Source organism: Pantherophis guttatus, chromosome 6 (genome assembly GCF_059756535.1).
Source record: "Pantherophis guttatus breed Tessera chromosome 6, ASM5975653v1, whole genome shotgun sequence".
In the NCBI taxonomy this organism is placed as follows: domain Eukaryota; kingdom Metazoa; phylum Chordata; class Lepidosauria; order Squamata; family Colubridae; genus Pantherophis; species Pantherophis guttatus.
This window is the reverse complement of record NC_142068.1, coordinates 41,615,346-41,641,348: the sequence shown is the minus strand read 5'-3', so window position 1 is coordinate 41,641,348 and position 26,003 is coordinate 41,615,346. Positions and strand designations below refer to the sequence as shown.

General features: G+C 37.2%; 1 protein-coding gene across 12 annotated transcripts; it reads left to right on the top strand.

The window, feature by feature from the left end:
• Window positions 1-36: 36 nt before the first annotated feature.
• On the top strand, window positions 37-24,690 carry SENP2 (SUMO specific peptidase 2). 12 transcript variants are annotated; one of them, XR_015728461.1, is made up of 18 exons: window positions 37-588; window positions 2,344-2,399; window positions 3,731-3,840; window positions 4,581-4,656; window positions 5,294-5,369; window positions 6,539-6,695; window positions 8,438-8,541; window positions 9,129-9,196; window positions 11,662-11,707; window positions 14,393-14,453; window positions 17,040-17,204; window positions 17,503-17,634; window positions 18,466-18,669; window positions 18,767-18,846; window positions 19,071-19,155; window positions 20,633-20,681; window positions 21,209-21,304; window positions 23,897-24,690. XR_015728461.1 is itself a non-coding variant. In XM_087872147.1 (17 exons), exons 1-17 carry the CDS (start codon window positions 479-481, stop codon window positions 23,957-23,959), a joined length of 1,689 nt encoding a protein of 562 aa, XP_087728273.1. In that variant the 5' UTR covers window positions 37-478; the 3' UTR covers window positions 23,960-24,690. The 12 variants fall into 12 exon arrangements, 9 of the variants coding, with proteins under 9 accessions (XP_087728273.1, XP_060538823.2, XP_087728274.1 ...); XR_015728462.1 differs by having other exon boundaries at window positions 20,552-20,681; XR_015728463.1 differs by lacking the exon at window positions 37-588 and adding an exon at window positions 591-1,268 and having other exon boundaries at window positions 20,552-20,681.
• Window positions 24,691-26,003: the final 1,313 nt, after the last annotated feature.

The following is a 26,003-nucleotide window of genomic DNA, read 5'->3' as shown; positions in this document are numbered from 1 at the left end:
TCAACTCCCAGAATTCCTCAGCCAGCAAAGCTGGCTGAGGAATTCTGGGAGTTGAAGTCCACAAGTCTTAAAGTGGCCAAGGGTTGGAGACCCCTGCGTTAAACCATGGTTTAATCGTGACATTTCAAATAATAGCTTAATGCACATAGACTCACAAATCATAAAAAGGCAGGACGAATTATATTGAACCATAAATGCGTTTGGTTTGAGTCTAGGAAGTCACGTTGAGGGTGCCTGCCTGCCTGATGTCGGCGAAGTAAACCGAAACGAAGCTCCGTCCGAACTGCCAGAACGAGGCCAGCCGTGGGCCGAAGCTACCTCCGACTGCGCGGGACCGAGCGAGGGAGGGGAACGTTTCAAAAAAAAAAAAAAAAAAAAAAGGGCCTCTCTTCATCTCGGTGATGAGGGAAGGGCTTTCATTATTTTAGCACGCGACGTCTGTGACGTATTTCCGGCCTGGCCGTGGCGGCTGGGGCCTATGTACAAGTGGTTCTGTGAGACTCTGCGTTCTTGGGTATCCTCGCCTTCCTCTTGTCAGCGGGATGCGGAGCCTCCTTTACCTCGACCGCGGAAGAGACGGTATCGCAGGTGAGAGGAGCACGGCATCCACCTTCTCGGGGCTGCTGCTGCTGCAGGCTAGTCTGGGCAATCGGACAGCTTCCCGGAAAGAGGAGGTGAAGGCAAAATACTTCCGTGATGCCTCCCCGAAAATTCGGCGTGAGTCGAGAGAGACTCAACGGATGCGGGGAAGGATGTGAACGCCCGCATGGTAGCCCCAGCTAGGGTTAAAGTGGGCGTCACATCACCTCCCTTCAGCCTTGACTTCCTGGGTCTTCCCTTTCTCTCGGCTAACGTTCGCTTTTCCTTCATATATCCTTTTTTTTTTTTTTTGCAATTATTCATTTTTATCCCTCCTTTGTTAATTGTATTGAATAATTCAAGGTGGGGAAAATACCTAAATGTTCCTTTCCCCCTTCCAAAGTCACCCATCTGGCTTTGATGCCTGAGGCGGGCTTTGACACCTGCCAGTCTCCTGGTTTCTAGCCTGATGGCTGTAACCACTAGACCAAAGTGGGCTCTTAGATCCTTATTGATTCCTCCTTCTGGGAATGGATTCACAGAATAGGAAAATTGTGGCTGGACGATGAGGTCCCCCCCAAACAGAGGGTCTGGTAGCATTTTTTCCAGCTAACAAAATTTTATTAAAAGGTGTACATGTTTATAAGCTGCAGCTCACTTCATCAAATGCATAGAATTATTGAACCGAGGTAAGATTTAAATTGGGATGAGGTTGTGGGGGCGGAGGAGGGTAAGACATTATGTTTATGTGGATGCAGGATGGCCTCATCCCTGTGGAGCATCCCATCCCCCCCCCTCGGAGAATTGCTCCCATCATTTTGGCCTCCTGGAAGGGTATTAAAACTTGGCTTGGGGTGCTCAACACTGGAGGTAGTTAACAGGGGTAAGAGGACTTCTTTCTCCGTCGTCCCTTAATTTTGGATTTTATATAGCTTTTAAAATTTTAATCGGCAAGTTTTAATATTATAATGTTTCTTTGTTTATTTGTTTAGAGGATTTATATGACTCTCAGTGACTCTGGGTGGCTTACAAATAATAAAAAATCCCAATATTAAAAGAATAATGACATAACTCCCAACCCCCTTGGTGACAGTCAATCAAATGGGCTTGATGGGCTCCATCTCATTCTGGGTTCCCCAGGCTTATTGGCAAAACCAGGTTTTCAGGGCATTGCAAAAGAGTGTCAAAGTGAGGCCCAGCCTAATCTCTGCGGGGATAATATTCCAAAGGAAGGGAGCCATACGGAGAAGTATATTATATATATATTTCTTTTTGTTTCATATGTAAACCGCCCAGAGTTATAGGGAAATGGGCAGCATCAAAATTAAACGAATAAATTAATGAGAGACAGATTAGAGCAGGGCTGTCAAGCTCCTGGTCCGCAGGCCGGATGTATCATGCGCTGGCCACACCCAGTTTAGTGAAGGGGAAAAAAGTCCCAATACGTCACGTGACACCACTGAGACGACGTGAGTTTGACACCCCTGGATTAGAGCATTTCAACTCCCAGGATCACTTTATAATTGCCGATCTCAGCAAATATTTTGGAAAAAGTCATTTTTAATGTGATTTAAACATGCAAATAATTCTTTTTGCTATAGAGTATTAATGAATTATTTTTTATGAATATCACAGATCATACAATGTCCCAGTTATTGATGTAGAGAATTTTAAAAAATAATATGAGCCTTTAATTTATAGTTGTGTGAACCATTTCTCTAGTCAGCATTACTGTTCATTAAACACATTTTTTTTCCTCCTTAGTTGTCAGTCCTATGTAGAAGAGCCTGATCAGGAGCAAGCAAAAAGACAAAAACTTGGTAATGTCTACTTTCTGTGGTGGTTTCTCATGACTAAAATATAACTTAATAAATATTTGAAAGGATTTTATTCTTCCTTGTTCACAGAGGTTTAACATATATTTCAAGAGCAAATTGTGATAATTAACAATTATGAAAAATGTTTTGAATTAAAAGGAGTAATACTCAACTCATGAAACATTGTTTTAGTACTAAGAAATCATCTTAGAAATGTTTCAAGTTTAGAACAATGCTGTTTCAATGCTTTTGGAAATACGTAACCAGTTTTGAACTCGAAACAACTAATTTATTAATATCTAAAGCTATAAGTAATAGAAGTCTCCTTTGCTGCCTGTAAGAAACATTGCTATACAATCATAGGAAATTGATGCATAATTTAATTAGAACAAAAAGCAAATTTATTAAAAATAATGTCCATATGGGGAGGATGTTTTATCTGGTATATGGAAATGGAAGAAGGGAATTAAAGTATTGAATTACTGTAAAGCAATATAATAAAAAAGGCACCCACTGAACACCAGATTGGAAGTGTAAGATTGGTGCAAGCAGAAGTATTTCAAGAAAAATGAGGAGAAGGAAAAGAAAAGCCTGTTCTAAAACAGGCAAAATATCTGCTTTTCCAAATTTTACTGAAGGATTTTTAACAATCAGCAGCAGCATCCATTGCTCATGATTTAATTTTATAGTGAATTTTTTAAGATTTCCACAGTTAGGATTTCTTTTGTATAACTGCAAGTGAGGTGGATCTAATAAAAAAAGATAATAATCACTTCACTGTTTTGGATCATTTTGGGAATCTGGTGTTCTATATGTACCATGAATGAATAAATAAAATGAATATTATATTTGAACCAAGATACACCTTGACTGATGTCTACTAATAGAAAACAAAAACTTTCCCCTAAACCTTTGTACTTTCAATAGATTGTAGAATGTTAGAATAAAAGAACAGGAAGGGAATGTATTTTAATAAATATGTCTCTTAAGCCAATACAATGTTTATAAACAGGAAAGTGCTAAATGCTGTCATAGCAGATACATCCTTCCAGTGTTACAATAAGACAAGTCAATGACATCACCCTATGTGTGTTTTTCAAGTCTCAAAGTTTGCTGCAGATATTGCTAGACCTATCGCATGAATTTTGGCAAATGCGAGAATAACATTTGGAACAAAATTCATGTTCCATGAATTTTATTCCAGATGTTATTTTTACATTTGCCAGAGTTGAATCAAATGAACTCAAGAGTCCTTTCATTTATAAATATGATGTTGTTTTGCTTTGAAGGTCAGCATTACTGACTATAATCTTAATGCTTTTAACTTTTTCCAGATATTTTTGGTATACTAACTCAAGGAATTGTCAGTCTGATTAAGCTACCATCCCACTTAACAGCTAAATATCTTAAAGTTGGAGATCAATATGCTGAAACTACAAAAGAGGTTTGTGTGCCTTTTGAAAAGATAAAAATAAAGTGCAAGTATTTTGTTTGCAAATTAAATCCTTGGGTTTGTGATATTTTGTCTTCTGGAATAGTAACATGATTAAATTAAATAGAGAAAGAATGGAATATATCATTTCCAGAAGTTGGAAGCTATTCAAGCTAACATATATATTTTCTCCAGTTGGGCTGAGAAACAGAGGCCCAAAGTCACCAAGTGAACTTTGTATTTGGAAATTGATGTCAGCCTTGTGTCCTTAGTCTTACCATTACTGTGTTAACTACCTCTGCCTTATTTCACAAGCAGCAAAGCAAACTGAGCAAGGATATTTTCTTTAGTTTCCTCCTGCTTCTTCAGAAAAAGACAAAGCAAACAAGTACTCTTCTTGCTGGTCCTTAAGACTAGCTATAGAGCTGCTGAATGAATGCAGGAGAAATAAATGCTAGTGAGTGGGAAAAAGCTTTCATTGTTAAGAGATGAACAGGAAAGCAACATTCTTCCATATGTAATGCCAGGCTCTTTTAGAGCTTTTTGATGGCAGCTCAGAGAGTACTGGTCTACATTTTTAGGTAAAGCAAGTATGTTATTCTTCTAGGGAATGAATTAGTGGATCTTAAAGGGAAAAGTCCTTGATGGCCCTATAAATGGCACCTATATAGTTTAATACCACCTAGATTTTGTGGCTGAGGGCTTTGTTTATTTGACATAACTGAAGTAATACTAATGCAAATATTTTCAAGTTTCTTTCAAATGCTTCTGATGCCTTGGCTGACAAGCAGATGCAACCTAACTGTGAGATGCAGATGTGTAACTTTGGTAAGTCAATAGATACAGTGGCTATATTTCAGATCCAGTTATTCTAATGGGTGTATTCATTTTCCTTTGCAATAGTATAATTATTTTTGTTTTTGGTGAAGTACTTAACTCTCATATGGCAAATTATAAATTGAAAAAATATTGATGTTGATTTTGATTAAGCTCATGTTATAATTTCTTTAAATTAGATTGTGCTATTGATTTTACTTGTGCTAAGATGTAATTTACTCTTATTCATGGTAGACCATTGCTTATAGGTATTGGGTCTACACTGAACGTTCTTAAGTAGTTATGGGCATTTCTTTTACCACTTCCTTCCCATATGTGCTTCGTATATATTGAGCTTTTCTTGTTCTTCCATGCTGTAGTATGTATCTCTTGTATTGTTTGTGTTTAGATCAGTTGAGGAAAAGTGTTCTAGAATGCTGGAGTTTCCTTATAAGTCAATTGTTGGCAGACTCAGTGGATTGCATCATATAGCCATTCGTAGCCAATACATCTGCCTATGACAATGAGTTTTGCTATGTCTTTGATATGACAGACTTGAATAATTCTTTGGAGTAGAGCCATATAAGATAAAAATGATGAGTGTTGTCTATGGAATTAGCTGTGATGAATCTTACTATCTTTCCCATAGATAAAAAAGCAAGTTACGGTACCTGTATTCATCCAGATGTAGCATCTGACTCTCATATTCCTGTGACTTATATGAGGTAAAACCTTTAATTTTCTCTGGTGACCAACAGAGAATGAAATTCTAAGAACACATGGCCATTATAGTACTCCCCTTTGGAGTTTTTTCTCTGTCTGCTCTAACATAAATAATTAGTAATAATAGTATTATTAGTAATAATAATTAGGGGCTGTCACAGAGAGGAGGGGTTAAACCAATTCTCCAAAGCATCTGAGGGCAAGACAAGGAGTAATGGATGGAAGCTTAATAAAGAGAGAATCAACCTAGAATTAAAGACAAATTTCCTGTCAATAAAAACAATTATTCAGTGAAATGGCACCTTTAGAAATTGTGGGTGCTCCATTTTGGGAGGTTTTTAAGATATTAGATAGCCATTTGTCAAGATGCAGTGTTTTGTTTATACGCGCGCACACATGCACACAGATGTATTGAATATATTAACCACCTTATGTTGCTTGTAAAAAATAATAAAGGTGGGATATATATATCCATCCTACCATTATTATTATTATTATTATTATTATTATTATTATTATTAGAATAAACATATATACCCATACACTCACAAACACACACTACACACACACACACACACACACACACACACACACACAGAGAGCAACAACTCTGTGGGGTGGTTTGGGTTGAGAGAGTGATTAGCCCAAAGACCCCCGCTTGCTTTCATGGCTAAGGCAGGACTTAGACTCACAATATCCTGCTTTCTAGCCTGGTGCCTTAACCATTAAGTGACCAATGTGGCTTTATCCTCATCCTCAATTTAGAATGCAAGGAGAATTAATGTATATGCTTTGTTGGGCATTGTATATGAGACATAAACCTGCCTTACAAGGAGTTTTCATTTATGGATGTAGGTAAAATACTACAGAAAAATTGTTTCTAAATTGCATAAAGTTCAACATTAACTCTATACATTTGGCCATGAAGCATTATGTGAACTTAGAAAAATGAAATGTGTGAAAGATGGTCTGTAATTAATTATGCTTTCTCTGACATTTTTTATGTCCAAAATAACAGTAGCTTGAATTTTTGTGATTGAAATAATATAAATAAGAATAATTCTTCTTTAGCAATCCTCAAATATATGCCTTTTCAAAATGACATGTTGTTATCCAAATAGACATGCAAATTTCGCAGTGTATTTAATTTTTATATTATTTCTTCTACCAGAGATGACTTTAGTTTCAAAAACAGTAATAAGAAAAGTCATAATGTGCTTCAAGAGGATTTGCGGCCATGGAGACATATTACTCGCAGACATTCATTAGAAGCTTCTGCTTTAGAGACTGGAAGGTATCTAAGGAAACCTCATTATACTGTGGAAGAGGCAAGTCCACAGATATATAAACTTGTATTTTAAATAATCTTTTATAGCAGATACATTACTACAAAATATTTGAATATGGTGCTTGATTCAGTGAGGTGAAAGTTTCAGGCAGAATGTATGTTAAATTGAGCTATATTAAGACTTATAGTTTCTATGTTCAGCATAAGAATTGGAAGAATATATGTAATACTTATCCTATGTAGAATTTTGATTGAAGTCAAGACACTTCCACCTCATGTCCAAACAAACTAATATTTCTTACCATGACAAAGTACGTTGTACTTTGTTTTTGTTGTCTTTAGCCTCTCACTTTTGTAAGTGTGATTTTGGGTCATGCATTTTTGTAACTGATGGAGTGTGGTGTATGTTCCAAGTGACTCAGTTGTTTGGGTCTTTAAGAGAAGCTGCTGACATTCTGTTCATGCCTAATAGTGAATAATTATGTTGGCAGTATTAATACTAGGATGCTTATTTAAGGAAATATCCAATTTCATCTTTTACATGTGTGCTTTTTTGTATACATATGTGCACAAACACACTAATGCAGGTACGCCCATCCTTCCCTTTAAAGGGCCCAGGACATTCTAATTAGTGCAGTTGACTGATATTCTGCAGATTCAATAAAAGAGCAAAAGTAATTCAGCCCCAATGCCTTTATCGGCTCAGCACAGGCTTGAATTTGACATCATACCCATATCTATTTCCATTTCTCATTTTCCATTAACATCAGTCCAGATATCTCTTTGCCTGCTTAATTTCCTAGAGCTCTTTGGAAAACCAAGGACCTGCATAGGATCAGTGGCTGGAGAGAGGCTGTTTAGAGATAATCCTGCCTGATGGCCTGGTTGCCTCTGTGTTCCAATAGATTAAAACAGGACTCAACATATATGTCCTCCAGATATCTAGGAAAACCCCAAATAGCATCTGAAACCACTGCAGATCCATAAGGCTTCTGAAGTGAACCATCTGAACAAGTCTTTCCTCCTTGCTGAGTCTGATGGCTCTAGTTAGGAGAGAAAGTAAAGATCACTAGAAAGTCCAACCTTATCTCATCTGCTGCAGGAAAAAGGCCGGATCTAATAGGTAGCTAGAAAAGTAGGCTGGCCAGTGATGACATAGTGGTTGCGACTGTCAAAAGGTTTTGAGCTTTCTTCAAATCCAGGACGAGATTAAAGTTGCCAGTATAATAGTCTGACAGAATCCATAAGCGCTCCCTACAATAAAATCAAACAGCTTGCAAAGACATACTGTCATGTAGTTGGAGAAGCAGTAGAACAGTAGCAACCTCAGTCTGCCTCTTTGGCCCTGCCTCACAATCCTAACATCACATCTGCTAAACCTGCAGAAGAGTGTGTATCACAATGCCAAAGGTCTTCAGATACATGCCAACTCCTCTGCCTAGAGTTGGGACTGATGCCAAGTACAGAATTTTGCTGAAGGAATCTCATTCATCTGACTAAACGTCAGAAAAACATGCTGGCTTGCCTTCCCATCCACAATCATGTCTTGCACAGGGAGACCTACATTCAAAAACATCAGCTTGAGGCTGGAGGGTCTAGCAATCCAGTTGTCTGGTTCCTGCATAGACATTGGTGGGTAGGAAGTGGATAAAATGATTTCTCCTGTTTTACAGAATGAAATCTCAAGCATAGTACCAAAGGGCACACTTAAAACATGAATTTTAAGTATTAAGTTTATTATGCTCTTAAACATAAATAATTGTAATACTTGTTTTATCCTAGGGAGTTCAAAGACTGGAACAAGAGAAATACAAAGAACTACTCAAGCAAGAAAAAGAAAAGAGTCTTAAAATTCACTCTTCTGGTGCAGTAGCAAAATACCATGAGTAAGTTCTTGCAGAAAAATAATATTTAAAGTGAGGCAATGAAATAAACTGGAAAAGCAATTGGAATTTTGCAGGCTAGATATTGTGAATTAGAAATACCATCCTAAAGTATATGATGCAGTACTATTGGTTGCATTCATATTCCACTCTAAACTTAAATCATGAGTTAATGAATTAGAATGTCCACTAGGGGTCCCGTTTTACCATTTCACTTCTCCCTTCATACATGTGGAAAAACAAGTCAGGATCATATTTAACCTGTTTCTAGAAGTGACATCTGAAGTGCAGATATGTCTTTCTAAGCTAAATGTAAAGCTGTTATAAATTCAGACTTGTTTGCAATTATTACATGTGATATTAACCTGTTAAAATGTGAAATATTCTTTGTTAGCTATATAAAGGTTTTTATCTTTCAAATCTATGGAATATCTACCATATAACCCTATTAATGATTAAATTCCAGTATTAAATAAGTTGATATACAATATGTAAAATGTAGATTAAATTCAATGCCATGCTTTACTGTCAAAACTTTTTTCCTTAACAAAACATTACTTATTTTGTTCTTTCAAATGCATTGAATAAAGTGTCCAAGATTATGCCACTGGATCCTTAAAGTTTGATCTCATCCCTTCATCTGAAATGCCAAGAAATGGTAAGTAATAATAGTGAAAAAATGCAGCGAAATAAGTTACAGTTTAAGTGGGATATTAAAGGAAGGATTGGAATCTTTCTAAAAATGTATAGTTACTATAAGTGAAAAAAGAGATTAAAGTATAATAAAAACACCTGATAATGTATACTCTGGCCAAAATATAATTGCAAGGTGAGTGGCATATTCACCTTTGTACTTTAGTTACCAGTATTTTTATTTAAAACCTTGTCGTTACATTTTATACTGGTAAACATTTGAAATGTTGTAATTCAGGGTCTGTCACTTGCCCTTGTTAGTTTATAAAAATTATCTCCAGTTTTTGTATCTTTAACCCTTCTACAGTATTTTCCCTCTTAAACTTCTCTCAGAAGCCTTAGAATAAGCATTTACTTTCATTGCTATATTTGAGTAGATTAAGATGAGTTATTATCTTAAAGTTATCTGTCCAGTGGATTAAGATAAACTATTTACGTATTTTTCAGATTATAAGCCACTCCAAAGTAATAAGACGCACCTAGCTTTTGGGGAGGAAAACAAGGGGGGGGGGAAATCTGTCTCTGCCTCCCAGTAATTTACCTCCTTGCAGCAAACAGCAAACAGCCTGATCAGCTTCAGCACAGCCTGATTTAGCACAAGCAACTGATTGGCGGTTGGATTGGCCTCCCAGAATAACGCCTATCAGGTGTTCCAGGCTGCAGGGATCACCACTGCCAGTTGCTGCCCATCACTGCCGCCGCCTATCCCCGCCTCCTGGAATGGGCCAAAAACAGGACGTGTGGAGGCTGAAAATGGGGTGCACGGAGGCCAAAAATGGGATGCGTGGCCAAAAATGGGGCGTACGGCGGTGGCGATGGGCGGCAGCAGCGATGGGCGGCAACAGTGGCAACGGGTGGTGACAATCTCTACAGCCTAGAATAGCTGATAGGCAGTATTCCAGGAGGCTGATCCAACCACCAATCAGCTGCTTGTGCTAAATCAGGCTGTGCTGAAACTGACCAGGCTGTTTGCTGTTTGCTTCAAGGAGGTAAATTGCTGGGAGGCAGAGGCCGGCGGGTGGGGGCCGGCGGGTGGGCGGGGCTTCGGCAACATTCACTGTATAAGATGCACAGACATTTCCATCCACTTTTTTTGGAGTGGGGGGAAGTATGTTTTATAGACCGAAAAATACGGTAATCGAGATAACATTAATTACCTAGTCCACATGATCTCAATACCTTATCTAAATTAACTTATTTGTTAGATTTTTAATGCTATCTTTTCTGCAAGAACTGGCAATGCAATTCTTTAATTTTTTTCACACAATTGTTTCCAAATGAAGAAGGTGGGGTTGAAAGCCAGGGTCTTGCCCAGCCATTTAGTGAGGATTTAAACCCATAATCAGCAGCTTAAATATTACTAAATACAGCTTAAATACTGATGTATTCCATCTCTACATTTTCCATTTCTACATCTAAACTTCTGTCATCTTAACTATCCCTCTTAACTTAATCACAAGGCAGATTCAGTTTGGAAGAGGTGTTTTGGAAAGCATGCGTGTGGATCCAAATCTTTCTGCAACTCATTAAAAGAGTTGCATTTTTTCAAGATTGAATAGTTGCTGAGAGGGAGCTACTTTCATGTATTCCAATACCTTTTCCAAATCAAATCAAATCAAATCAAAACATTGCCTAACCTTACTGCATTATAATAGTATCAAGCATCATATAAACTTTCTAAAAAAGTAATATTTCCTTCAAGTCAAGCTCAATTCCCAATAACTTCATAGACACAAACGTGCAGTTTTCCTAGTAAAAATACATGTGGTCTGACATTGCCTCCTTTAGGGTTTCTTTTTCACTTTGAATCTGGCCTGCAGTCTTGGTTGATGCTAGTACTGTAAGGGACTAGCGTTGAAGTTTATTACTTTTTCTTTGCGAAGGAATAAGAAAGGAAGTATATTAATTTTTATTTGAAGTAAGCAAGATGATTCTTATATTGCTGCTTGTAGACATCACTTTTGACTCTAAGCAGGTTTGTGCTTCATCTGATTTTTTCTTATTCCTTTAATTTTTTTAAAAAAGGACTGTTAATGACAAAACAGGTAGTTCTCAACCTACAATCATTCATTCAATTATGGCGGTGCTGATGAATGGTGGTTATGAATGGTCCTTGGAATTGTAGCCATGCTAGCACCCTGCGGTCATATGATCATGATGTGGGCACTTGGCCACAGGTTTGGACTTATGACTGGTTGCAGTGCCTGTTTATCACTTCCGGTTCACCTGAACCGGTGCAAACCGGTAGCATTTCAACACTGGTTTGCATCAATAACTGAATTCTTCTTTAAAAAGCTTTCTTTTCTAGGCTAATTACTAAGAAATGAAAGAATACATCTGTAAAATGTGTGAGACAACCAATGCTCCTTTAAATATCACCAATGTGTAGGGAGGGCAACTGAGTTACTTTTATTATATCCTTTCTTTAAGGAATCAAAAACTTTGGTCACTTGGGCTCTAAAAATGATATGAGCAGGTAAGTGAAAGTTCATTGGTTTATAATTTGTGGTTTTAAGAGAAGGTTAGAACCTAGGAAATATTTTCATCAGGTTTCGTTTAGCATTCGTTTAGCGGAAGAACAAAGCACTCATATCTAAATAGTTATGTGCTACTGTGAGCATTTATTCTATATATCATCTTTTGGCATCTGTCTGTGCCATGAGCCATGAGCATTTGTGCTATAGATAGAGATATACTGGTTCAGAGTGAAGCAAATTTGAAATTGGATGTTACATATTAACTTTAGTACAGACTTACAAAACATAAAATTTAAAGAGACAAATTAAAATGAAAAGCTCCTTCATATTTTTCTATATTTTGAAAATATAGTGGATGTAGTATAATTTTTAAACATTTCATTTAATAATGCTGTTCTGGAACTTTTCCAGTGAAAAACACAGTAATTTGATGTTTTTAAACTCTAGAGGTATCCTTAGTACTGTGACTTAACATTGAGATCTGAGCTTTACCTTAAACAAAAAGCACAAAAACAATGTTCTGTGTTACAACTTTAGTGAACACATTATCTTTATTAGAAAAAAGTATATAAAGTTTTAGATTAAATAACTGATGGCACTTTCTTTAATAGCATTGGTTCCACCTACCATTTTCGGTCCCTGATAATCAGACCTGCACATGAGCATGCAAATATTTATTTTGGCTTAATCTTTCTTACATAATTGCTTTAACCTATTGATATCTTTGGGCTCTCTTGTATGAACTCTTTGCTTCTGATTATGCCATGAGGTTCTGTTGGATTAAGTCCAGGGCTTTGTTTCATCCATTTCAAAATACAGAATTTTTCTACTTTAGCCCTTCTATTATAAATGTACTTGCTCTGTTTAGGATCATTGTTGTGTGGCTTGAGCCCAATTCATTTAAAATTCAACTCACAGGCAGATACCCTGACATCCTCCAGTAGAATTGGCTAGTAAATTATATTGTTCCCTCAATGAATCCATTGTTCCCTCAATGAGAGCAAGGTCTCTGGATCCTGAAGCTGCAAAGCAGCTGCAAACCATACCATTTCCACTGCTATGCTCCAGAGCTGGAATTAAGTTCTTTTTTTGGAATGCAAGATTTGATTCTTTCCTAATGCGATATTTCTCTTTAATGCATAAAACTTCTACTTTCAACTGATCTGACCACATTGCAGAATCAATTTTTTGTTGCAAAACTCCTTTTCAAACTTAAGATGGGCAGGGATGTGCTTTCTGATAGTAGTGATTTCCTCCTTGATACCTTCCTGTAAACATTACTTTTGTTTTTCAAAGAAAAACCACAAGTCCATTTGCCTCTTTAAAAAGCACATTTGGGATTACTTTTTATGACTGCTGCATTAGGCTATAGAGGAATGGCCTGTAGATCCTTTGCTGTTACCCTGAATTCTTTATAGCCTTTTGGAATATTATATGCCTTGCTGTTGTGGTGAACTTTGTTGGACAACTATTACTGGGAATTAGTCACAGTGTGCATTTTCTTCATTTTTACATTTTAATGTCTGACCATTGATGGCAATTTTGTAAGCCTCCTATTCTGATGAGCATTGATAACTATTTTTCAAGTTCTGCAAGTCTCTCTGGATCAAGACATCATTCACTTCCATAAACTGTGTCATGAAGAGCAGACTCAAAGAATATGAATATTGGCAGAGTGTGTTCAGTAGATCATGACATTGTATTGTGTTTTGGTTTTTAATCAGAATCACTTCTGGTTAAAAATATAGATAGTCTAGATCAGGGGTGTGAAACTCAAGGCCCAGGGGCTGGATCTGTCATTCAGGGTGCATAGATCTGGCCCGCGGGACTGCCCTGAAAACACTGCTGGCAAAGGCCCTCAGTGCCTCTGCCAGCGAAACCTGAGCTCCATTTTCACTGGCAGAGGGTTGCAGGAGGCTGCTGCAGCCGAAAATGGAGCTTGCGAGGGCCATAGGTGGACCTCCCAAGCTCCGGTTTTGCTGGCAAAGGGTTGTAGGAGACCGTCGCAGCCAAAAACTGAGTTTGCGAGAGCCATAGTGGCCCTCCTGAACTCCGTTTTCGCTGGCAGAGGGTTGCAGGATGCCGTCACAGCCAAAAACAAAGCTCGGGAGCCTGTTTTCACTTGCAGAGTGCTCAAGCCACCATAGGTGCCTCCAACATAAGTGATGTCGAGCTGGCCCCACCCTGGCCACACACACCCAGCCCCCCCAGATCAAACAACCCTGATGTGGCCCTCAATGAAATCGAGTTTGACACCCCTTGTCTAGATGAAGGTCTCATCTCTTATAGAGCCTAGTGTTGCAGAATCATAGATAATTCTAACATGCTAACAGGCTTTCTCTCATCTCTGTACTACTTAACATGTTTACAGATTTTAAATATTGAACCAAACTTTTACTTCTAGATCCTTTTTTATATGGTTGTAGTGATTTTCTAATACTTCAGCAATAACATTTTTGTGTGAAAGGATGAGCCACTGAACAATGTATAATTTAGTTCTTCATTCTTTGTATTCCACTTCATTCTTTGTATTCCACTATAATCAACATTTATAGGATTATTCTGAAGGACTGCATTAGCTTAGCAGATATAAAATGCTTGTAAAATTCTTTCTGATAATGAAAGTGTTTCTTTCTACTTTTGTAATACTCCCAGTAACCTCTTTGTCTCCATGTTTCTGTCAGATCAATAACAATAGCAAAAAGGACAACAGAACATGAAAAGGTATTCGAACAGAAAAAAGAGGTGAGATGCACTCTTTATTGTGATACTTTTCTTTTTTTCTTTTAAATTTTATTAATAATTACTTTAAAATTCAATTAAATTTGTAGCCAACATGTCATTAAAATAATTACAAGAAATGAAATACATTACAATGATACTGCTTAGAATGCCATCATTAATTTTCAAATACCATTCAGGCTAGTCTTCTGAAAATTTTCAACCAAGTATTATTTTTCTTACATTTCAGAATCTTAATTTTTCCTTTTCAATCATTTTCCTAACAATTTTTAATAATGAGCACATAGAATAGAAAGCTTGCAGTCTCAAATCTCCTTTGTTAGAATGTCTCGGGGTTTTCTCAGCCTGGCCTATCTTCTGCTTTAGGATAGTGACTTGATAAATCCTGTTGCTATTACCTTCTAAAGTAGCCTTCTCTGGTATCCTAGTCCCTATCCCTGATGTATCAGAAGGAGAGGGCTATCACACCCCATGCTGTGTTAAATATACAAAAAACAAGCACTTTTCTCCCTCCTTGGGAAATAGAACAATGTCATCAGAGATTTAAAAAATCAACTCATTTAAAAATATGAAGAATCCTTCCTATTTAAATATTAAAATGCAAACATTAATTTTGAGAAAGACAAATTACAAAGGTCTCAAATCACAATGAAACTACTGAGAATTTAAGTAAAAATCTCCTCAAAATCCAGTACCTTAGACAAATTCCAAGATGCCAGTGGTCTGCGGTATAATGGGACGAGATAAAAGATTTCCAAAATAAAGTTACTAGTTTGAAGAAAGTCCTAAAGTCCCTCCCCCCACCCCTCAAGGATCCTGGTTTAAGTATAAAGAAAAACAATTTGTTGTGTAGAATTGTGTGGAGATGGCCTTGAAGGCGGAATTCAATTACCGTTATCTAAATATTAGCCCAAATAGAGGGGATGGAACAAGGAAAGAATTCAAGATTGCCCTAGCTTGATTCTATTTAGTATAAGAGAAAAGAGAGAGAGAGAGAATCTCTGTTAAGCTTTTAAGATTTTGTTATTATACCCTATAATGGTAGAGTTCCATTTTTTAAAATGTCTTTAAATTGTTACAGTCACCTACTTGAACAGATTCTGGGCCACTTAAAACATAAGGACAACTCAGGATAAAACAACCATAACAACAAAAAACTACCATAGGGCTTCCACAAACCCCAGATCTTAAAACCCTTCCCACACCTCAGGTGTGCACTGAGCACACTGTCCATATCTTTGAGGGAATGGCAGGGTCTGTGATAGAGATGTCACACATTTTCCCAGTCCTGCAAGATCATAATGTTTCATAGAGGGGGCCTGTAGCACACTCATTACCTCAAAGATGGGTTGGGATAATCTCAGGGAGGGAGGGAGGGATTATTGTTTAAAATCTCTTAGCCACATTTGAGTAACGTTTGTGAATTCTACCTTCTTGAACCATTTGTCCAATCTTAATATATTAAGATTTAAATACTTGGCATAATGTTATAGCAGGTATGTGTTTATTTCTAAGGAACATCTTGGAGTCTGAGAACTTTTTTAGTTCTGACTAGTAAAATTGTTAGATGCCAAGTTGTTTTATCTCCAATCAACAGGTTAGTATTGTAATATACACTACACTAATAGAGTGTTTTCCTGTTTTACATGTAGAAGTATATTGATTAAAATGAAATTATCTTATCTGGACATGGATAATTAGCATTGTTAAATGTATAATGTAGAGTACAAACCAGAATGATGGTTGTATTTTTTTAATGACTTGCTGAAATTGTTCAGATTTTTTTGTAATGGATCTATCAATGTATTATTTAAGATTTCCTTCCAAACCAGCTGGAATTGTACAGTCAGGAACCCTTCTAGGAAATTAGTGGTTTAAAATGTATGTTGCCAAGGGGAGGGGGAGAAAAAGAAATAAATAGCTCAGTGACATGAATTTCATTATTTGCAGGTATAAGATTTAAGTTCAGTCCCTGATGAATTCCAGTTCCACATCAGTTCAGATATGATGTGGACGATCATGACTAAGATCCTAGAACTTTACTGTTGGAATAGGTAATGTTGGACTTGGTGAACAGTCTGTTTTGAGGTAGTTTCCTATGTTCAACTCTGCTAAAACCTTCCATGCTGTTGACTGCAGTGCTAAAGAAGCAATTGCAAGCCCCTAACCTGAGCATTTTACTATTTGTCAGGTAGCCAGGCATATTCCAAGAGTGAGAAAAAGAAAGAGTAAACCCTTCAACATTTTTTCTTCCTTGAAAGTCAACCTCATGGCGCAGGGAAAGATTCAACCCTTCTTTTTTATCCCATGTCTCAATCTCAGAGAACCATAAACTCGTTACTTCTCCCCTTCCTTTTAAAAAGTTTACTGTAGTTTATAAGCCAAAAGAGTTCACTGCGGGAAAAAGATACAGTTTGTCAACTGAATGATCCTTTTTTCTGCCAGTCTGATTGGAAAGGGATTTCCTAGTTTGTTGTTTTATAAAGAAGCTTTTGATGGGATTCTTTTGTCTTTTGAAGGACTCCTTTCCATGAACAATTCAATTACAGACTTTGATTTGGCAGTTTCTTTTTTCCATTTTATTTACAGAGGTCCATGCAGCCTTTGATGGGAAATGATCTATCAGAAGAAGTATCACTTAGATTAAGCCTGGTCCAGAAAGAATCGTCACGCAGAAGACGTTCTCTGGTTGAAATAAGAGAAAAGTATCTGAGTTTGGAAAAGGCTACAGAGTGCTTCCCTGAGTTTACAAAGGTAGGCATTAAAGGACTAAGTTTACTTGAAATTAGCTCCAGATATGTTCTGTTTTTATTGTCCCCAGTATAGGAATGTAATTTATGTCAAGGAATAGTCATTCAAATTAGATTATACCAAAACTGTTATTTTCAGAATAAAGTATGCTAGAAATAAGATATTTGTGTTCACTTTTTTCTTTACAAGATAAAACAACCTGAATATGTTGTTTCTACCCTCGCTTCACTTCTTCAAAATGACTAAGTTTAGTTTTAATATTAACTGTTTATGATCTTCATAGTATAAAATGTTCTTCCAGGATATGGAAAAAGAGATAGCAAATGCTCTGAGCTATGGTCAAGATGATGAAATTTTGACTAGCGCCTTCAAGCTGAATATTACGCGAAGAGACATTCAAACACTAAGAAACCAGCAGTGGCTCAATGATGTGGTAAAATAATTTTACTCATTAGTAGCTAAAGTTTCATTAGTCCTTTGTTGTAGAAATAACTGTAGTGCTCTATCACAGGGTTGGAAAGCTTCTGATCTAGAGGCCTAAATTGCTTCACAGACCAGTACATCTGGCTTGCAAAATATTGAGTGAGGTCATCTCAGTCCCTTTCTGCTTTTAATTTCCCTCATAAGAGAGAGATGGAAAGGCAGCACAGTGCCACTTCATCTGCTTCATGACAGTTTGTCCAGTGTGCATCTTCTTCCTAAATAAGGAAAATGTGATTGTTTTTTAAGCTTGTTTCATCACCTTATTCAGAGCAGGTGGGAACTGGAACTGGCCTGTGGACTGGATTAATTCCCTTTTTTGCCTTATTGAATTGTAACTTCCTGAGCCCTTTGTATGTTTTACAGGAAGTTCTAATTTAGCGACCACAAGCGAGATCAGCAACTTGGTCATTAAGTTGTTAATGTGGAACCACAGCTTTGCTTCTGAATTTACTTCAATTTTTCTTTACAGGCCTGTAAAGGTCATAAATGTGAGGATTGGTCACAAGGTTACTTTTTCTCATTGTATAATTGCAAATGATCGCTATACAAGGCAGTCATTAAATGAGGACTGCCTGTACACTATTTCAAGTGTACTAATAAAAAGCAATTCTCAAGGCTATTTTTCAAGAATAGAAATATTCCAATAAAGGCTTTGTGGGAATATCTATAAAAATAGCCCTGATAATTAATTGCATTTTATTAGTACATTTGAAATAGTAGATGTATGTTTATGTATGTCTGTATTTCCTCCTCTTATCTTGTCTCTTCTCTTTGATTATAGGTCATTAATTTCTATATGAATCTTCTGGTTGAGAGAAATAAAATGCAAAGATTTCCAGTACTTTATGCTTTCAGTACTTTCTTCTATTCCAAGCTAAATTCTATGGGTTATAATGCAGTAAAAAGATGGACCAAAGAAGTTGATTTATTCCAGCATGACATAATCTTGGTGCCTATTCATATCAGACTACATTGGGCATTAGTGGTAAATACATTTTGGCTTTTCTGAAATTCTTTGGGTGATGAGGATATAATGTGATGGTTGCCTGCCTGATTCTACTAAAATCTTCACTTTGTTGTAGGTTATAGATTTGAGGAGAAAAACTATCAAATATTTTGATTCAATGGGACAAAATGGCATCAGGATCTGCATGAGATTGTTGTAAGTAGATATCTAGTAGTACAAAAAATATCCATTTTTACTTTTTTATTAGATTGGTAAAATGAACCATTACTTCTGTTGACTGCTGTAAACTTTGGGTGGATATTTTTTTCACATTTTTTGTATTAAAAATATACCATGCAAAACTTTATTTCCTCTGAAGAGTGATGATCTTAATTCTTGGGGAAAATGTTATCACTGTTTGTTATGATTTTATTGAACAGACAATATCTGCAAGAGGAAAGTAAAGCAAAGAAAAACCTGGATATTAATGTTTCATCTTGGACACTTTACAGTATGAAGCCTCATGTATGTGCAACTTCTTTTTCCCCCCATTTCTACTGTGCATCTAAACTTTTAAAATGGTCATTTCAGCAAGATTCAAGTATTAATTTAGGAATAAATATTTTAGTCTTCACACACACCCAATTTCCCTTCTATACTGATTTCAGTACTTCAGTTGTGGCTTCTTCAAACCACAGCTTCCTTATTGCACATAAAATGGGTCTGTGGTTTAAAAAGCAACACATAATTAAAGCACTTCAGAGGTATGGGAGGATGTGTTGGGTAAGAGAAGGTGCTCAGGTCTGATTTACTCAATCATAGATACTTAACTAGAATTATTATATCTAGACCTGATTTAAGTGCAAATATAGATGCCGTGAAGTCCTATTTAAACGGATATTTGTGTAGTTCCTGAATCTCCAGCATAAACCTATGCTTTATTAAAAATAAAATGTCTTTTATTAGGTGAAAGTTTCTAAAACATCAAGTGATATTCCAGTCATTGGTGATGCGGGGGGAGGGGAGAGTTGCCTCCTTTGGCTCATACTATGTTGGGTGTTGCAGGGTTTGATGCTCTGTCCATCAACATCTATAGGAAGTTGCTGGGTGAGCTTATCTGTCACCATGGGGTGAGGTGTCATTAGTACCCTGAGGATTCCCAATTATTCATCTCAGCCTCTGGCAAATTAAGTGTTGCTGTGCACATTTTATCTCGTTGCCTAGAGGCTATGAGAGTCTGGATGGGGAAAACAGACTTCAGCTGAACTCTGGAAAGACTGAGTGGCTTGGGATTTGGGGACTTGCCAGTTCCAGGTTTATTCTATTTTTGCTGCTGGATGGGATTGCATTGTCCCAAAGAGATCCCATGTATAATCTCATAGTCTTCCTGGATTCGGGAATCATGCTTGAAGAGCAGGTGTCAGTCATGGGAACAAAAAGTGTAGGAGAAGGACTGGCAGAGCCAGGGGGAGGAATTAAAAGAGGGATCAGCTTAGAGTTGTTACATAACCACAAGTGAACTAACCCCGCTCAAATACCATTGCTCCTTATCGAACTCTAACCAGGTGCTGATTGTTGAGAAGATTCCTTAGATAGGCTTTTAGCAAAAAAATCAGTTAATCTGAACTTTCAGGTTTTTCGGACCTGACAGAAAGCCTTTGCATAACTTTTTATTGTGTGCTACTTACACCAGTTCCAAGATCGGAGGCTCTGCTCATGATCACTCATGCGCTAGTCCACCTCTCAATTGGATTACTGTAATGCCCTCTTCATGGGGCTACCTTTGAGAGTATCCGGAAACTTCAGCTGGTGCAAAATGCAGCAGTGCGGGGCGGTTATGTGTATCTCTAGAGCAATACAAGTTACACCTCTGCTTCATGGGCTGCATTAGTTACCAATTTGTTTCTGGGTCCAATTAAAGGTGCTGGTTTTGACTTTTAAAGCCCTACAGAGCATGGGTTGGGTTATCTGAGGGACTGTCTCTCCCTGAATATCCCACCAGATTCAGCAGAAGAGGCATGCTTATGGGTCCTGTATGGGAGCTGCATTTGGTGAGTGCCACTTGCTTTATGGAAATTCCCCTCCCCCTGAAATGAGCTGGCTCTATCCCTGTTGATTTTCCAAAAGTCCCTCAAAATCTGGTTATGCCATCAGGCCCGGAGATCCCAGGAGACCAATGAGATATTGATGTGATTTCATGGATATTAACAACTGTTATTCTCTTTTAGACTTGGGTTTTTCATCTTTTTAATAATAATTGTTTTTATATATTAATTGTTTTTAAAGTTTATGGTATGACTCCCAAAGTTACTTTTTCATGATGTAGGTAGCCTTTAAAATTTGAATGAATAAATAAGCATATCTTAGATTGTGCATCTTTAGGAATTTCCTGTTCCTTAAAGTACAAATTGTTATTTAAATTTTCTGAAATTGAGCAATCAATTTAGATGCCTGTTTAGTTAATGATCTGTTATAGAATTGCTGTATTATAACCTCTTAGGTTTCAGTGATCTGTAATTTAAATAAAACAAGAAAAAGTTAATAGGCTTTCCTGTATATTCCCTTTTCTCAATCTTAGGAAATTCCGCAGCAATTAAATGGCAGTGACTGTGGAATGTTTACTTGCAAATTTGCAGAGTTTGTCTCTAGGGATAAACCCATTGCATTTACACAGGTGAGTTGAAATACTTTAGGAAACAGTTTTCGTGCTGCTCTATCTCTTGAGACAGGTATTTATTTGTTATTAGTTCTGTGGTGGAAACAGTAGGCTGATTATTATTATCCCATTGAATAAGATGTGTAACTTGGAATTGTTAATTACTTTCAAGAATTTTTAGATGAAACTGATTGTCTGGAGTCATATTTGGATTAGATTTTAGGCAGAAACTATTTTGGCTTCCCTTATGTAAGAAGGAGATGGCAAATACCACTCAATTGGCTCGTTTGGATTTCACTGTGTTTGATACCAGTGAACATAATATCCTGAATCAGCTATTAGTTTTTTTTTAAATCTGTTGCAATCATGGAACTTTTACTGACTTAAATCTTAATAAAATGTGTATAGTGTCAATGATTTTACATAACAAGAGTAATTAAAACATGAATAAAATTATAAAACAGGCAATTAAAAAGCAGTAAAAATAGTAGGCTACATCTTTAAGTCTTAAAAAGTGCTGTTTTTAATAATTCCTAGAAGCCTAACAAAGTGGAAACTGATCAGATTTCAGACAGCAGGCTATTCCATAGCATTCAGCACCACCACATAAAAACAGTGGCCTCCTACTCTCTCAGAGAAGAGGGACCACTAATAGATTTGCTTGGGAGCTTTGCAGTCAGCAAGCTGAAATTGAGTGGAGAATGCCCTTGAGAGACTTCAGTACCAAACTTTGTAAGGCTCTAAAGCAGGGGTCAGCAACCTGCGGCTCTGGAGCCGCATGTGGCTCTTTCACCCCTCTGCTGCGGCTCCGTTACTCAAAATATGCGTCGCCACTGCCAATATGTAACACCCGCTGGCACGCGATTTATTGAGCTTTTCAACCCCTGGTCGGCCAACCATGGAAAATCCAAGAAAAGAAAAATTTCAGAAGAAAACAGAACATTTAATTCAACTACATATGCTAGTTTTGTGGCTGCTCAAGAAATAGACAGGCACAGGAAGTACTTTGTGACTCCCATTGTTTTCTTTACTGTGGGAAATGGGTCCAAATGGCTCTTTGAGTGTTTAAGGTTGCAGACCCCCGCTCTAAAGGTAAAATGAGCACTTTGAATTGCATGCAAGAATTGGAAGCCAGTGAAGGTCTCAGAGCACAAATGTAATGTGTTCATATTGGCAAGTACCTACTAAACACTATGCCACTGATCATGTTATTGGTATGTAGATGATATCTGTTTTATTTAATCTGAGAGGGCAGTAAGTGACCTCTATTGAGCAAGTTAACAGGTTAGATGAGGGCTAAAAACTAAAGCTTAATTTAACTTCACCTAGTTGAGTAGTGGTTAATCTGTTCTGGCAGTGGGAGAAATTAAATTTCCTCCAAAATTCAAATGTGCAACTTGGATTATTCCTGGATTCTGTTATCATTGAAGGCACAAGTTGCCTCAGTGATTAGAAGCTTGAGTTATCGGCTTTGGTTAATATACCAGTTGCAGCCATATCTGTATAGAGGAAACAAACCCATTTTCTAGTTGGATTATTGTAATGTGTTGTATGTAAGGGTACCTCCTGAAAAGTTTGGGATCTTCAGAGGCTAGAATGGAGGGACCTTTTTTGAACCAGTATTGATTGATACAATCATGAGATGCCAGTACCTTAATAGTTGCACTGGCTTCCAGTCTTTTTCCAGCCCTATGCAAATATGGCTTCTATGTTTAGATATTAACTTGAGGCCAAAATCTAAATGACTGCCATAGGTGAACCTATGGCATATGTGCCACAGGTGGCATGTGGAGCCATATTAGTGGGCACGCGAGCTCAGTTCCAACATGCATATGATTTTCCCTGGAAGTAGGGAAACAGGCTGTTTCCTGCCTCCGGAGGGCCTGGGGAGGTGGGGAAGGCCCATTTTTTGTTTTCCCTAGGCTCCAGAGCCTCTCTTCCCACCGGAAGTTAGCAAACCGGCCATTTCCGGCCTCAGGGGGGGGTGGGGAAGGCAGTTTTCGCCCTCCCCAGCCTCCTAGAGAGGCTCTGGAGTCTGGGAAGAGCAAAAAACAGGCCTACCGGGCCCACCGTGTGCCAAAAGTGGGGGGAGCGTGGGGGTGGGATGTCACACATGCATGTGTGGGGTGCATAGAATTATGGATGTGGGCATGTGTGCGGGCCCCCCCACGCTCCCCATGCTTTTGGCACGCGATTGGAAAAAGGTTAGCCATCACTGACCTAGGGTGAATGAACATCAGGGAGCGCTTTCTAAGCTGGGTGATGCCTTCTGTGAATGCACTCTCCAAAGGAGCCTTGCTTAGTGCCCATATTCCAACAGTTAGGCAAATAATTTCTCTTCTTCTAGATACTTAACAATTTAGCCACAACAAATTATAGACTTGGATGGTTACTGGTTTTATGTCAAATAGTTATTTTCTGTCTTTTGTATTCTATATCCTGGGCTAGTGATTCTCATTTTTAATGTTTATTTTATTTTGGCTTTTATATGCATGTACACTTTGTCAGTTGCTGAGAGAACATTAGTTATTAAGGAAAGTAAAAATAAAATGGACAGCATGCTTGCTAAATGGAAGTATCAACTATATTAACAGAGTTTCTTTCTTGCAGTTTCACATGCCTTATTATCGAAAAAAAATGGTATGGGAAATTCTTCATCAGCAGTTGCTATGATGCCAGACCGCTGTTATGGTTCATGTGCATAAAACACCATCCGGTTATACAATTGACTTGTACCCATTTAAAGGCAAAGGTTCAAAATATCCTCTTGGCTAAGCTCCGTTTCTAGAGATGGGAGTTATCCAGAAGTATAATAGAAGCTTTTACTTGAAGCTTTCTTTCTTGAAGTTTTCCTTCCAAGGAGAAAAATAATAAGGAGGCAGGCAGGAATCTGGCAGAGTATTTTTAAGTAGACCGATGCTGAGTTTTTTGATGACTATGACCTATGTGACATGAAAAAGAAATATACATATATTGCAATTTTCCAAAGAATGCCAGGTTGTCTATGGTTTCAATGCTGATTGGATTCAAACTTATACTGCTTATAAGTAATGCAATTGTAGTTGTAGCTGATTTGTCCCATTAATTTTAACTGATCTACTCCAATCAAAATACAATTTGGACTCGCCCTTTGATTATAAGCAAAAAGCATGCTTTTTGAGCTTTATTTTTGAAGTTTTATTGTATACTTCTGTTGGGGCATTTGTCTGGAATCTACGACTGTATTTTGCAGGCAGTGAAAGGAGTGTGCTTACTCATAGTATGTTCCTGAGTTTATATTTTCATATAACTGGATCTTAGTGATGCTGAAAAATGGAAAATTCTGTTTGATTTGTAACAAATCCATTGTAAAAGCCCTAGGTGGGAATTATTCTTTATTTAAAAATTAAAATGTTGTATGAGACTATTTATTTGTATTCTTGTATGTGTTGGATATGTGTTGGAATTTTAAGATAGGTTAACTAAAATGGAAATAAACATCTAGTAAAAAAGATATAATTGATGTGACTTTCATTGCCTTTTCTGTTTTTTCAACTATTATATGCTGCAATGTATGTAATATGGGTGAGGAATAGCAAGATTAATGATTTTCTGTTTCACAATAACAATCTTAATTCCTTCATTACTGTCAAGCTTTTTAGGCTAAATGTTAAGATTGTGCACAATGTTAGGCTACTCACTTTAGAGCTGAGGCATAGAAAAACAAGCATTCTCATGCCACATAAAGGAAGCTTTCTTTTAACAAACATCTTATCATGGAATTATGCTATAAAAAATAATTGTGGGCCCGTTATATACGGTTTTCAAAGCCTAATCACAACTATTTGTAAAGTAACAAACCATAATTATGGCTGCTTTCCATTGCTTTGGAAAGTACAGGTAGTCCTCAACCTATGACCACAATTGAGGCCAGAATTTATGTTGCTATGCGAAAAATTTGTTAAGTGAGTTTTGACCCATTTTATGACTTTTCTTGCCACATTTAAGTGAATTGCTGTAGTTGTTAAATTAGTAACACGGTTGTGAAGTGAATCTGGCTTCCCCATTGACTTGGCTTGTCAGAAGTTCACAAAAGATGGTCTCATGACCCCCGGACACTGCAACCATCATAAATATGAATCAGTTGTCGAACATCCAAATGTAAATCACATGACCCTGGAGATGCTGCAACGATCATAAGTGAAAAATGGTCGTCACTTTTTTCAGTACTGTTGTAACTTTGATCACTAAATGAACTGTTGTATGTTGAGAACTACCTGTAATATTAGTTGCCCAGTTTTCTATTATTCTATGCATGGTATTTCACCTCACTTGCCTTATTATACACTACAGTGGACAATCAGCAAATAGAGTTAATATTGAAGCCATGACTTCTGTTAAACAGAGATAACAATGCAGATATGTTTACAGGAAGTGATTTTATTATAAAGTAAAGCTGTATCCTGGGCAGAATTAAGTGTTTTACTGTAGATTACATCAGGGATGGAACTGTGATGGTTTGTGGGCCCTTGGTAAAGATATATTCAAAGTTACATTTTAAAAAATCCTGTCTAGAAATAAATTCTATTGGAGTGATTAGCACTGGCTGATCAGTGCTGAATTGTGCCAGCTTTTCCAATATATCTTAACTATCAGTTTACACATTCAATCTAGGTGTTTGAGAATAATTTGATTGCATTTCTGGTAAGCATAATTTAAAAGCTGTGCTCCCAAACAA